At 42.7% G+C, this 15,373-nt stretch overlaps 1 protein-coding gene across 1 annotated transcript in view; it reads right to left on the bottom strand.

Annotated features, from left to right (window-relative positions):
- Window positions 1-14,195, bottom strand: part of ANKRD10 (ankyrin repeat domain 10) — a 46,889-nt gene extending 32,694 nt beyond the window's left edge. The window contains exons 1-3 of the mRNA XM_040425216.1: window positions 13,929-14,195; window positions 9,801-9,953; window positions 8,269-8,360 (exon numbers count right to left, since the gene is read on the bottom strand). Coding sequence (XP_040281150.1) covers window positions 8,269-8,360; window positions 9,801-9,953; window positions 13,929-14,129 — 446 coding nt within the window. The 5' untranslated portion in view covers window positions 14,130-14,195. The remainder of the gene's footprint in view (window positions 1-8,268; window positions 8,361-9,800; window positions 9,954-13,928) is intronic.
- Window positions 14,196-15,373: the final 1,178 nt, after the last annotated feature.

Below are 15,373 nucleotides of genomic sequence, written 5' to 3'. Positions count from 1 at the left end.
GAGGAGTCAACGAATTCAGAGATAGGGGAGGAATGCTTCTAGATGGAATGATGTCATTGATGCCTGCGCACTGTGAATCTGTTCTGCTAGGCAAGCAGCAACAGATCTACAGATCTAGAGGACAGGCACCAGAAGACAGGGCAAGACAAAATGAATGGGAAGGGGGGAGGGGCCGTAATTAGTGGGCATCGATGCAAAGCTGTAGCAGTGCTCCAACTAATTTCATAAATATAAAAGTAATGACATCTGTGCAGCAGTACAAGCTAGAAACAAAAGAAAGATATTGTTTTAATCAGTATGATCAACCCTACCAGGCAGTATGCCCGAGTTATGCTGACAGGTGCTCTTACAACATGTCATATAATTCTTCTCAGCCATTTAGCAGCTCTGAAAAAGACCATGTAACATCCATCCAACAACGCCCCAGAAATAGGAGCTACAGACTGCACCACAGGATCCTTCTCAGAGCTGCCGACTGCCTGAGTGAACACATAGGATACACGACAGAACCATGAAGAGCTTTGTCTTCAGTTCCTGTTTGGCGGTTTTGGGGGACTCCTTTAGTTAACCGTACTTAATTGTAAATTGAAATTGCACCCACTACAATAGGGAATAGCAGTGAAGCGGTCAAGCAGAACACATGCTTGACCACCACTCCATTTAAAGAAGATGAGCAGGGGCCCCTATTTCAGTGATCATTGGGGGCTCCAGCTGTTTAACCCCCACCGATCAGACACTTGTCTTAAGGGGACAACCCCTTTAAATGGGTTATAATTTAATCATTTTCATATTAAAACTACTGAAAGGCTGCAAATAGCTCTTTTAAAGCGATTTACAGAGGTTATAGTATAAAAACATCCTTTCAGAATTTTTTGCTTCTGTATGTCCCCCTCAGTGCTGCTGGGGGCATATGCTAAAGAAAATCTGTCTCCTTCCCCTTCTGACAGATGACAATACAGTCCCTTCTTAGCACCCCTGCAGGAGTCTTCTCAGCTATACCGCCATGCTACGGCAGAAGCTTGGTGCTTACCTGGCAAGAAAGCCATTTCTGGTGCAGAAAGTTATTTCTATTGGCTACTTTGCAGTGAATAGAGGGTCATTATGCAGAGAGCTGGCTGTGGGGAGATTGACTGGGTATGAAGCACTGGTCTCATTAGGTGGACATGAAAACTGCTATACATATTGGACATCATTTGGTTCCATACTATGAATGTAAATGTCAATGTTCCAGTGGATTGATTTTCAACAGCCAATGGCAAATATTCTTTATGTTTTATGATCAATGATATTAATATTGGGACAACCCCTTTAACCAGTCCTTAAGGGGATGGTACATCAAACATGTAATTTATCCTTCTGGCATCAATATTATGTGCTGGATTCTTTTCTTAATCATGACTACTTAAGACAGTCAAAAGAACTAAGAATCTAGAGGAGTACATGAAATTACCTTTCCCATTTTTGTCTGCCAGGCAGTTAACAGGTGGGGCTTGGCCAAGGAAGCATTTCTTTTTCTTCTACTGCAGACAGAGCAGTGGGGGAAGGCTCCTTCTGCAGCCAGTTATCTTACAGCCAAACATTGGAATTTGGGAAGGGGAAAAGCGTTGATGAGAATTACTGTAATAATTCTCAGTTTCGCAATATGAGAGTGTAAGATGAAAGCACAGTGTAGTTTCTATATTTTGCGCTCCTTTAACGATGGTGTCAAAATACAAAAAAAGTTAACTTTTGTGGTGTTACTTTTTCTTTTGCTTAGAAACAGGACTGATTTACATTAATTTATCGCTATAACCTGTTGATTCATAAATTCAACTGCTCTACATAGAACCATTTGACCATTAATCGATAAATGTTAAGCAAAGACACTAATAATGTTGATACCTGAACAGTTTGCAGCATAAAGTTGAAAAAGTAAAAAAAGAAAACCCTTTGCTTTAAAGTCACATGACTGCAAATATATACCGGTCACTGTTGGGATTTGTATAAGTAAATACTTCTACTTGAGTTGGTAGGAAGCACTTTAGAAGAAAATCTATAAAACCTTCAAGACAAAAATGGTTAAACAATGTACATAAAACAGCACAATAATGTATCTATGATGTTACTAATACAGAAGGCATTAAACGGGTATTCCCATCTCAGACAATGGGGGCATATCGCTAGGATATGCCCCCATTGTCTGATAGGTGCGAGCCCCACCTCTAGCTGGAGTGTGAGTCTGACTTTGCTATCCTGGCTGGATGAAAGCCTCCAAAGAGGCAAGTTCACATTAATCCTTTGGGACTGGGAATAATCCAGCTAATAACCAGTTAATCCAGATACCCAGCAACCCCTGCAAACCTGGTATTTGGCAATTTGCACTATAACAACTATTGCTTGCATGATTTATTAATGAACTGGTGTACTTCGGGTGCTAATTACTAGTGAACTGTCAAGGGTCTGCGTGAGGAAGAGTCTGTATCTGGCATCAACTACTAATTTTCATCTACTTGTGAACTGAAATATTTCAAGTGTTAACTGATAATGAACAGTTAAAGATTTGTGTGTTAGAGCTTGGTCTAATTTTAGCAATTTTACTGACTAAGACTCACATTGTTCAAAGGGACTTCTACTGTTATATCTTTATTAGATTGGTCTGAGTTAGTGCAATTGTAACAATGGTTAAGAAGGAAGATGATAAAGAGAAAATGGGGGAGAAGTGGGGAGAGCAGAGGAGATCCGGTGCCTATGGCTCTCCCAAACAGGATATGTCTAGAACAAAAGTAGATCGGGATGGTAAATTAGATAGATTCCTCCAAGCTCTGACTCTTCTAGCGAATAAGGGACAGACTAGATCCAATACACAACCACAAATGGCGGATGAATGTATTGAGGATACAGAGGACTTGGATGTGACGTTACTATCCCCAACAGATCGTTCACAACCTCCCACATTAGCGGACATTATGTCCGCTGTGAGTAAATCTAATAATGTGTTGGAGATGGTAACGAAACATATGGGAGAACTGAAATCTGAAGTACAGCTTGATCAGAGGTGATTGCAGAAAAATCAGTGAGAGACTAAATCTTGCAGAACAAAGAATAGGTGAATTAGAAGATCAAGTTCAGGGAATCACTTAAAATTTTGAAAGTGAAGAAGGATGCTAATAGATTTGGAAGACAGGGATAGAAGATTAAATATAAGATTGATAGGGATACCTGAAAAGATGGAGGGTGTAAATTGCACGCAGTATATTTAGAATTGGATTACTGAGGTTGTGGGGGGGGAATGGGGGACCCTGTCTAATTTGTTTACTGTTGAGAGAACGCATAGGATACCAGAGAGGAATGTGACGGGTAACTATCCAAGGACAATAATAGCTAAAATTACTCCGTTTAAGGATAGAATGTCAGTATTTCCGGATTACTCATCTACTACTCAAAGAGAGAGAGAGAAATGTATCAATGTAAAACGCAGACTTCGCCGTGCTGAAATGACTGACTCCCTCTTGTATCCTGCTAAACTTAGGAGTAGTGGATAAGGAAGAGACTTGTTTTTTCCTCCCCACAGGAAGCGAATAAGTGGATGGAAACTTTGGGACTATAATAGAATTATCTTAATGAGAATGTAGGAGAGGATAATTAACAGTTTAGGGATGTGTTTTTGGATTGGGGGGGATTTCACATTAGTACAGTAGGGTGTTAAGTTCCCATTTTGGGATTGGTACACTAAGTGAGGGGGGTGGAGGGATGGGGGAGAGCAAGGTAGAGATGGGCTTTTTTTTTTTTTTCTTCTCTTTTTATTATTGTTTTGTATTTAATATAAAGGATAACAACAATAAAACCTTTGTCATGGAATGTAAGAGGGTTGGGAGATAAGAGATAAGTTGAAGAATTTTGCAGTATTTAGAGTTAGCGGTAGATATCTCCCAGCTATATTTTGTTTAAAGGGACAGATTGGGTCCATTTAAAAGGAAATGGATAGCTCATCAGTTCCATTCTGTTTATAGTGGGTATAGAAGAGGGGTTGTTATTATTCGCATTCATAAAGATATACCATGCTCAATAATTTCCCCCAAAAATTGATGCAGAGGGGGCGATATGTCTTTGTGTATGGACAGTTTGAGAATGTAAAGATGTGTTGTGGCAGGTGTTTATATTCCACCACCTTATAGGCACGAGGTGTTGTTAAAACTAAATGAGTTACTACTGGATAAAAATAACTGTCCACTATTATTGTTGGGGGATTTTAATTGTACTATGGATGAAGAATTAGATTAATAAAGAAAGATAAGGTAAAAAAACAAAAACAAAAAACAAAACAGAGACGACACCTTTAGAAAAGCCAATCCAAGAGTTTGATTGGTGGGACATATGGAGGATTCATAATCCGCCAACGAGACAGTTTTGATGTTATAGTAAAACATATGACTCTTTCCAGGATTGATATGGTATTTGGAAATCAGGTGACTCTTCAGAGTAAAGTGACAGTCTCGTATGAGCCAAAGTGCATCTCAGACCATTCTCCAGTTTTATTAAAGGTATGCTTGGGGGTAGAGGGAGAGGATACTGCTCGTAAACTCTACTTGGTTAATCCTATATGGCTTGGCTTAATGGGGCATGAGGAGCAATTTGAAAGAGATAAATAAAGATTCAGCTGAGGTAAATATGGTCTGGGATGCATCCAAAGCTTTTGTGAGAGGGTTGCTAAATAAAAAGATTATCGAGTTAAAAAAAGGCTTAAAGGAAAAGGAAGATAAATTAAAATTAGCAGTGAAAAATCAGGAGCAAAAAGATGATCACTCAAAAAACGGAGGAAACAAGAGAAGCTTGGTTGCAGGCGGTAAAGGAGTATAATAATTATCTTAGAGAAAAGGCACAATTTAGACTTATTTGTTAAATCTAGAAGATATTGGGGAGGGGGCAGACCAGGTAAGTTTCTGTCCAGGATGGTTAGAAAGATGTTAACAGCTGAAAATTTTGCGGCGATTCGTGATAATGGGGGCATAATACATAATGAACCAGATAAGATAATGGGTGTGTTTAGGGAATATTCTAAGAACTTGGACTCCATACAGATTCAAATAGATTATAGTAGGTTGGCTGTTTATTTTTTTTGGGGGGGGGGGGGGGGAATTGATATTTCTAAACCTAGCCTTGATCAACAGGCAGATTTAGATCGACCTATTTCATTAAACGAGGTGCTTTCAGCAATAGCGGAAACACCACTTGGTAAAGCTACAGGCCCAGATGGACTACCTGCATTATTATATAAGAGAGATAGAGAGTTCTGGGCGAATAGATTAATGGAGGTCTTTACATACTCAAAACAAGTGGGCCGCTTACCTATCTCAATGGGGGAAGAAACGATTATCTTAATCCCTAAGGAGGGTAAGGACAGTTTAGACCTGGGTTCATATCGCACAATATCACTAATGAACGATGATTGTAAGATATTGGCCAGAATCTTGGCGAAGAGATTGAAGGGGGTAATCACGAATTTAGTGCACAAAGATCAAAGTGGAATTATCCCTGGAAGATCTACATCTTTGAACCTTTTTAGAATCTTGGCCAATATTCAATGGGCTGGGAATGATTTAAGTTCCAGCTCCATTCTGTCATGGGATGCGACAAAAGCCTTTGACAGCGTGGATTGGGGTTTTTTGTGGAGGTTTTGGTTCAATTTGGTATAGGTTTGGAATTTATAAGGTGGTTGAGGATTATTTACAGTGATCCGAGAGCAAGGATAGCTCTTAATGGCCAGTTGTCTGAAAGGGGTGTGAGACAGGGTTGCTCTCTCTCTCCCCTACTTCGTGCTCTAGTTGTTGAACCATTAGCCATTAACATCAAACAGGAATTAAGGTTTGGGGGGGGGGGGGGGGGGGGAAGGAAGAGGACAAAATATCACTTTATGCAGATGATTTTTTTTTACTTCTTGGTGATACTAATAGGGATTTAAATTATGTTATGGCTATAATAGGAGAATTTGGTAAGCACTCAGGTATAGTAATACATTGGAGTATATCTATTTTACTCCCGTTGAGTGATAAGGTTGTGGTAAAAGATAACAATTTAAAGATACTGAACCCTCATGATAGTTTTAAATATCTGGGGATAGAAATTGATCCTTCTAGATTTATAGAGTTGAATCTGACGCTGATGTTTCAGAAGATGAAAGAGAGGATTAAGATACGGAATAAACTCCCTATAAATAAAGCAGATAGGATAGGTCTGACAAAAATTGTCTTGCTGCCCCAATTACTAAATACCATTAGGAATTGCCCTATTTGTTTAGGAAAGCCAGTTTTCAGAGAAATGGAGAAAATATTTAATGATCTATTGTGGGCGGGTAATAGAGTTTGGAAAAAAATAAGTTGGTTTACAAGGGCTTACGATCAAGGAGGTTTGGAAGTACCGGATATAAACCTTTATTATTGCATTGTTAATGAAATGGGAGCAGGTGGATGTCTTACAATATTTGGTGCGTAATAGTGAGGGCTTATTGCCAAACATGTTTGCATTACTTGAATCTGAACAATTGTATAGTAAGGGAGTATATAGACTGCCAATGGTAAAGTCTTTGGTGATGATTTGGGTCACAGTTAAGATGCACTTGGGTTTGGAGGGAACCACATGAATGACTCCCTTATGGTATAATAGGAGAATGGGGGAAAACTACTTTTGTTGGTGATGCCAAGTATTGGACAACAAAAGGATTGTGGTATATATCACAGTATATTAAGGATGGAGAATTAAAGTCTATGGAAGAGTTATTAGGGAATTTAGAAGCTGATAGTTGAAAATATCTAAAGAAGCTTTCCCTATCTGCAATCTTTAAAGGAATTAAAAATAAGTTGATGGTATTCTGTTCACATGAATTGATTAATTTTATTTTTGGGTGGAGAGGTAATTATAGATTTGTTTGAATTTTATATAAAAAATTAAGGGATATAATTAATAAGGAGGTGAGGTGTAAGAGTAAGACTGCATTGGAAAAGGATATTGGACCCCTTACTGAGGAACAATGGACAAGGTTTTGGCAAGCCAGCACTTATTTGAGAAATCCGTCTCAAAGAGTTATTCAGTTTATGATTTTACATCGGTTATATGCGACTCCTAACTGGCTTCAGAAATTGTCTGTCAATACTCCAAATGCATGCCCAAGATGTGAGAATAGTCATGCGGACACTATCCATATGTGTGGTGCTGCCCTAAGATGCAGCCATTTTGGCACGGCCTTATTGAAATGATTGGAGATATTTTTAGTTTTAAACCACCTTTCTCGATTCTTATTTGTGTTTTAGGTGGAATTTCCTATAACTTACCTAAAGATTATGAGATTATGGTGTATAAATCCTTTTTTTTGGCTCGCCTATTGGTGGCCAGAAGATGGATGAGAACTGATGTGCCTACTGTGAAGGAGTGGATAAATATGATGAACTTATACAGATCCATTGAGAAAGCAGGTTATATTAGGGAAAACAAAATGCATAACAGGTTATGGAGGAAATGGGAGACCTTTACTGATAAATCTACCTGCTGATTGCTGATTAAGTAAAGATAAATAGTTTTTTTTTCTTCTTCTTACTCTCTGAGGTGGGGGGTGGTGTTAAGATAATCGGTAGGGGTATATGTATAAAATATATATGTATGTTTATTTTCTTTTATGATCTTATAATGTATGTACATACAAAAATTAATTTAAAAAAAAACAATAAAACAATGTACATAAAACAGCCCCCATTGTCTGATAGGCGCGGGTCCCACCTCTAGAACCCACACCTACATTGAGAACAGATCCCTGAAACTTGTTGAGGACGCACTGCACAAGTGAAGCTGTCCTCTATTCATTTCTATGGGGCCACCAAAAATAGCTGAGCCGAGCGGTAAGCGTGGTGCGCTCCCATTCACCTCTATGGGGAGAGAGCGATTGGTGGTGGCCGGACCGTGGAAAACCCAGGGCCCTCCAGCCACTACCTTCTCCGCTCCGTTCTCAGTGCAGGTGGGGGTCCCAGAGGTGGGACCCGCATCTATCAGCCAATGGGGGTATATCCTAGAGATATACTCCCATTTTCTGAGATGGGGATACCCCATTTAACTGGTTTCTAAATGTACTGTGTGTGAGTTAATATAAAGAACCATGCACTATTTGGTCAGTAATGTGCAGAAATAACACAAGCCCAAGCTTGGGCTCCACATGAGTCTATTGATAGAGAATGTCTGTGTGTAGTACTTGATTGGCCTTAAAATATGAAAATGCATTAGAAATCAAAATAAAAAGGCACATACTTTATTTGGGCTCCATTGGATACAAGGGCCTTAAGGCAGTCCATACTACCAGCCCTTGCAGCTTTGTGGACAGGGGTCTCACCCACATAGTCCTAAAAAACAAGAAAAAATAAAAGTGAAAAAATAAATAAATAAAGTAAACATCAGAATAATTGTTTGTTTTTCTAAAACTATACTGACTAGTTCCAAAACAGCAGGGAGAATCTATGAAGCCCTGCAAGCTGGTTCTCGAGTTAAAAAAAAGTAAAAAAAGTTTTGAAGAACGCTATCTGATCGGCAGGGGCCTGACAACCCCTTTAGCTGTTTCCGAGTAGCTCCTGGGACTGTACTACCCAACTCCATCCATTTTGTAGTGGATGGGGCTGGTAACTGCAGCGCTGCTCCCACTGGAATGAGTGGCAGCTGTGGATCAGAAGGGGCTGTAGAAAGTAGGGGTCAAGTTCACACTTCCGTTAAATGGATCCAGCAGGCTATTCTGGCAGAGAGCAGCCTGCCGGAGTTCACCGGAACCGACCTAGCCAGATACTGCCTTTCACTATAATGGGAACCGTTCATTTTCCGGCAAAAGTGCTGGTTTTCGGACGAATTCCTGCAGGATACCATTAAAGTCAAAGGGATCCGGCAGTATCCAGTTAGGCCGGATCTGGTGCACTCTGGCAGGCTGTTCTCTGACAGAGCCGTTAGATGCAAGTGTGATCGTCGATTAGGGAAGGGTTTTTTTCCACTTTGGATCTATAACATAACTAACAACCCCTGCAAGCATATATGGCACGTAATACAAATGCCTGATAGGTTCAGGTCCTCTACTGTCACACTTGTGTATCTAGAGAATGGAGATCTAGTAAACCTCCTTAAAGGGGTTCTGCACTTTGTTTAAACTGATGATCTATACTCTGAATAGATCATCAGCATCTGATCGGCGGGGGTCCGACACCCGGGACCCCCGCCGATCAGCTGTTTGAGAAGGCCGCAGCGCCGCCACCTTCTCACTGTTTACTGCAGGGCCAGTGACGTCACGACTAGTATCAACTGGCCTGGGCGGGGCTAAGCTCCATTCAAGTGAACAGTTTAGCCCCGCCCAGGCCAGTGATACTAGTTGTGACGTCAGCGGGCCGGCGGTAAACAGCGAGAAGGCCGCGCCGCTGCCTTTTCGCTGTTTAACTGATGATAGATCATCAGTTAAAACAAACTGTAGAACCACTTTAAGTGTGAACTGTTCCCAAATCTCCCAAATGGCCAGATTTGAGCTCGAATTACAGCTGCAGTTTTTTATTTTTAGCCAAAGCCAGAAGTGGATCCAAAAACAAGAAGATAAGTATAAAGGAACAATGACTGCTTTGCTTAAACTGTATGAAAAACTCACAAAAACCTGACTGCAAGTGTGAACATTCCTTTACAGCTGGCTACATAGGACTATAACCGACAGATTTAGGCACTTTTTGTCACTGAACATGTAATAAAAAAAATAAGTAGACTGGGAGAAAACCATTTCTGGATAATCATCCAACATCCATTGCTGATCTCTTGGTTACCTGTTTATTTACATGGGCACCTGCTTGAATTAGCCATACCAGGCAGTGTGGATGTCCCCCAAAAGCAGCAATGTGAGCTGGAGTTTGAGCAAAACGAGTTGTGCTGGCATTAACAGAACAACCTGCTCCTACCAACTGTACCAGGCACTCCAACTGTGAAGATAAGGCAGAAATGAGAGAGTCAATACAAGTGCACCTCAAAACCTACAATTTCAAGTGAAGTCTGAGCTGGTGGCAGGTAAATGAATGAGACAGCCCTCTGCCAGTTAAAGGGGTATTCTGGTTAGGCCTCTTGCACACAAACTTTTTTTTTTTTCCGTTTACGTTCCGTTTTTGCGTTCCATATACGGAACCATTCATTTCAATGGATCCGCAAAAAAAAAAAAAAAAACGGAAGGTACCCCGTATGCCTTCCGTATTTCTGTTCCGTTCAAAAATAGAACATGTCCTATTATTGTCAGTATAACTGACAAGGATAGTATTGTTCTATCAGGGGCCAGCTGTTCCGTTCTGTATTTTTTGCGGATCGCAAAATACTGAAAAAGCCATACGGTCGTGTGCAAGAGGCCTTAGATTGTTATCCTCTATCCACAGGATAAGGGAAGAACTATTAGATCTGTGGGGGTCCCACCACTGATCACAAGAACAGGGGACGCGTAGCCCCTGCAGCCCCCCTGAAATAAATGAAGCAGCTAGTCGCACATGCCAGTGTCCGCTCTATTCATTTCAATGGGAATTCTGGAAATAGCCAAGTACAGCGCTCCACTATCTCCAGAACGCCCATAGAAATGAATGGAGCGGCCTCATGCATGCCCAACTAGCTGCTCTGTTCATTTCAGGGGGGCTGCAGGGCCCCAGTTTTTGTGAATGGTGGGGGTCCCAGTGGTAGGGATAACTTAATCTAACCGGAATACCACTTTAAAAGGAGTTTGTTTTAAAATATTGATGACCTATCAAGAGACTCCGGATAGGACATCAATATCAGATCGTTGGGGGTCCAACTACCGGCACCCCAGTCAGCTGTATGAGGAGACCAGGTTCATTGGGCACATGGCTAGACGCCACCCAGTCCCATTCAAGTGGAAAGGCCTGGCATAGCCGCAATTAAACAGACGGTGCTAATCTTGTTAGGGCTCAGTCAGACGACCATAAGTGTTTTGCACTCCGCAAAACACCGATACCTGCCGTGTGCGTTTCGCATTTTGCACAACACACTGAGCCAGCGCTGTATAGAAATGCCCATGCACGCTCATTAATTTTATATATATATATATATATATATATATATTTATATTTATTTATTTATTATCTGCGGAACAGAACTATGTGTCGCCTGCAACTTTTGCCGCCCTATTGCAACGAATGGGTCTGCAAAATTGCGGAATGGATATGGACCCATACACACGGCGGTCTGAATGAGCCCTTAAGCCGAGAGGAGAGTTGGCCTCTTCAAACAACTGATCAGCGGGGGTGCCAGGTGTAGGACCCCACCGATCATGTATAACACCTGGAAACCCCTTTGAATAGCCTGGTTTCAGAGATTTAGCTCATGTCTTCATGAAACCCATTTCCTAACCTTTGTTTCCATGGCAGAAAAGTTCAGATAACTGATAGAAGATTTGTAAAGAGATTTTTTACCAATCATGGCAGCGACAGAGGTACCTCCAAATTTTAGGTCAGAGATCTCCAAGCTAAAATTTACAGGAAGAAGGATCCCATCACAGCACACACTGCTTCTGTACCTCCATCAGCCCCTAGCTGTAGGAGAAAGGTGGGATTACATGGAGCCCATTCACATGAGTAGGTAAAGAGACAGCACAAGTCACGTGGAGTCTGCCGGCAGCTAATGAACCCAGGGAGCGCTCTTCTGGAACCAACCTGTCACCTGCGCGAACCTAGGTTTATTTAATAAACTATACCTACCCCAAAATCGTTAGTAAAACAAAAACAAATAACTGCAAAATAAAAAAAATGATGACTGCTGGAACACAGAGGGGGGAAATATTACTGGTCCTTAAAGAGGACCTTTCACCGATTATTACACTATGAACTAACTATACAGACATGGAGAGCGGCGCCCGGGGATCTCCCTGCACTTACTATTATCCCCGGGCGCCGCTCCGTTCTCCTGCTATCCCCTCCGGTATCTCCGCTCACTAAGTATAGTAGGCGGAGATTCCAGTCACTAAGTTATAGTAGGCGGAGATTCCAGTCACTAAGTTATAGTAGGCGGAGTCTGCCCTTGTTCTGCTCTAGCGCTGGCCAATCGCAGCGCAGAGCTCACAGCCTGGGAGGTTGTTTTTTCCCAGGCTGTGAGCTCTGCAATGCGATTGGCCAGCGCTTCAGAAGAACAAGGGCAGACTCCGCCCACCATAACTTAGGGAACGGAGATACCGGGAGAACGGAGCGGCGCCCGGGGATAATAGTAAGTGCAGGGAGATCCCCGGGCGCCGCTCTCCATGTCTGTATACTTAGTTCATAGTGTAATAATCGGTGAAAGGTCCTCTTTAAGGACCAGTAATATTTCCCCCCTCTGTGTTCCAGCAGTCATCATTTTTTTTATTTTGCAGTTATTTGTTTTTGTTTTACTAACGATTTTGGAGTAGGTATAGTTTATTAAATAACCTACTGGTATTTTAATTTTAGAGGGAAAAATTAAACAGCAATTTTAAAAGGGTTTTCCAGGATTTTTATACTGATGACCTCATAATACATCATCATCATTATCTGATGATGGGCCCCCGCCAATCATCTGTGTTGAGGAAGCAGCGAAGCTCCTGCGCCTTCTCGCAGCTTACCAATCACAGCGCCGTACATTGTATAGTGGCTGTGCTTGGTATTGCAGCTCTGAGCTGCACCTAAGCTACGTGAATGATGATCATGTCACTGGCCTAGGAAAAGCAGACAGAAGGCGTGTGAGCGCCGGTGCCTACTCAAACAGCTGACCAACAGGGGTCCTGGGTGACCCCCACCGATCAGATACTGATGACCTATCCAGAGGATAGGTCATCAGTAAAAAAAAAAAAATCTCGGAAAACCCCTTTAACATTATTTTGTGGAATTTATTTACCAAGTTACATATCTCGGGATTGGTAGCTAGAGATATGGGCCTGGTCTTGTTTTAAAGCCGACATTCCAAGATTTCAAACAATGCCCGAATCACAACATTATCTCCACTGCCTCGGAAGATATAGCCATTATTCTCACCGCCTTCACTCCAAACTCGATTTCTAACAGATACGGGCACAAATATAATCCTTTTTAGCAAACGCACATTTACCATAGTTGAAACGTTGCCACTAGTGTTGAGCGAACTTGTGTTTTAAGTTCAGTGTCTAAAGTTCGGGTTATCGAAGAATCCACGGACCATAACGGAATTTAGAATCCATAACGGGATTATTCGATAACCCGAACTTTAGACGCCGAACTTAAAACACAAGTTCGATCAACACTAGTTGCAACCCATTTGAATCTCATGCCGGTGTCATTTATTTGTGTGATCTACACATACTAATGATTAGACACTTATGGACTATTCCTGCTGCATATTACGTCGGAGTTTTACCCTTTATCCCCCCTTTTCAGCTGAGAAAAAACAGATAGTTTCCCTTTCTCTGCACTAAATAAGCCCTTCACATTAGCAGCTACCTGGAGTTTACCCTAATCATGGCATCAGTGTCCCAGATGGGAACAGCCCTTTAAGGAGCATACACCCTCTAATAAACTTGGCATAGGAGGAGCAGCAGTGAGGCACACTGTCCTCAGCACAACCTGTGACTGTACATTGATTACTTTTTTCTCGCAGAATTAATGTCCAGCCTACGTGACTAGACATGGAGCCCCCCGTCCACTCGCAGACACTACAGCGTTTCCCGCCCGTGTGTACAGTCATACCTCCCACCTTTGTTCTCTAGTACTGGAAGCCCCTCCCTCCTCCGCAAGCCGCCACGCCCACTCCCGCCCCTTTTTCTTTGTCTCTGGTCCCTTCACTTGTCATCCCGCCTCCATACAGAACGGGAAGGAGCTGAAGAAAATGGCGCTCTCTCCTCCCACTTTCCATCTCCTCAGTGATGGTCCCGCTCTACGCCAGGACACACAGCCACCCCTCCCCCCCTTCCTAAACGTCACCTTCCCGAAGTGAGCAGCCCAATGTATCGGAGTCCAGCCGTAGCACGAGTCTTCCTTCCCGAGCTGCTGCGCGGTGGGGCCTTGAAGCAGAGACTGAAGGCAGCCGAGGTCTCCATCCCTGCAGGCCCGGTGAAGGGGGAAGCGGAGGTTCAGCAGCTCCTCGCTGGAGAAGCCGGGCTCCGAGCACACCGACATCATCATTCTGAGAGCAAGCAGCAGAGCGCACGCAGCCAAACACACACACACCGGGGCTGGGGGAGGAGCAATGCATAGCCCCGCCCACTACTAACTCACTGCCGGGGCGGGCGCACGGTGGCATGGCACTGTGTACACGCACCGCATAGCCACGCCCAGTATGGTCATGTGACCAGTCCTAGCCATCGTTATGCTGGAGTACGTTATAAAGAAGTACTATAGGAGGGAACACGCATGTCATTGTCACAATAGCTTCCCTTCCATGCGGTTTCCGGATAGAATCTTTTTTGGGAACCAGAAAGCTCCACCTCACCTTTACACATGGTCACTTGAAAGATTAATTAAATGGGAATCTTGCTGCCACATGAAAACATACTGGGGGAGATGTATCAAACTGGTGTAAAGTAGAACTGACAGTTGCCCATAGCAACCAATCAGATTCCGCCTTTCATTTTTCTAAAGGAGCTGTGAAAAATGAAAGGTGGAATTTGATTGGTTGCTACGGGCAACTAAGTCAGTTCTACTCTCCCCCAGTATGTACTAGTGGCCTACCAAATCTCCCCCTTTGAAGGCAGAGAAGGATCAGGCAGTTGAATTTCAACATGTCTGATTCTTTTGTTCTCAGTCTGGCAGCTGCTTACAGTATTCCCCTCTCTCAATGAAATCTGAGTGGGAGTCAGGAGACACATACCGTATTTTTCGCCATATAAGATGCATTGGCCCATAAGACGCACCTAGGTTTTAGAGGAGGACAATAAAAAATATTTTTCATTACATCTCAGATCAGACTGGTAATCAGACCCCCAATGTTACTCAGACCTCCGCTCAGAGCCCCAATGAGACCCCCAATGTTAATAAGACCCTCAATCAGACCTCAGCTAAGAACCCAATGTGAATGACCCCCAATCAAACCTCAGATGAGACCCCAAACCTTATATCAGACCCCCATGCTTTAGATCAGACTGCCATACCTCAGATCAGCCCCCCATATCTCATTTGATCAGCCCCCATGCCTCATTTGATCAACCCCCAGCCTCATTTGATCAGCCCCCATGCCTCATTCATTTGATCAGCCCCCAGCCTCATTTAATCAGTACCCAGCCTCATATCAGCCCCCAGACTCAGATGACATAAAAAAAAAAACCACTTCTTCTGCTCAAGACGCCACCGCTCATCACCTCCAGCGCAATCTTCTTCCTTCTGCCGCGGCTGAGCTGTGATATGACGAGCACAGCATGAGGTCACAGAGC

The sequence above is a fragment of the Bufo bufo genome, chromosome 3 (genome assembly GCF_905171765.1).
Source record: "Bufo bufo chromosome 3, aBufBuf1.1, whole genome shotgun sequence".
NCBI classification, from domain to species: domain Eukaryota; kingdom Metazoa; phylum Chordata; class Amphibia; order Anura; family Bufonidae; genus Bufo; species Bufo bufo.
This window is presented reverse-complemented; position numbering and strand designations above follow the sequence as displayed.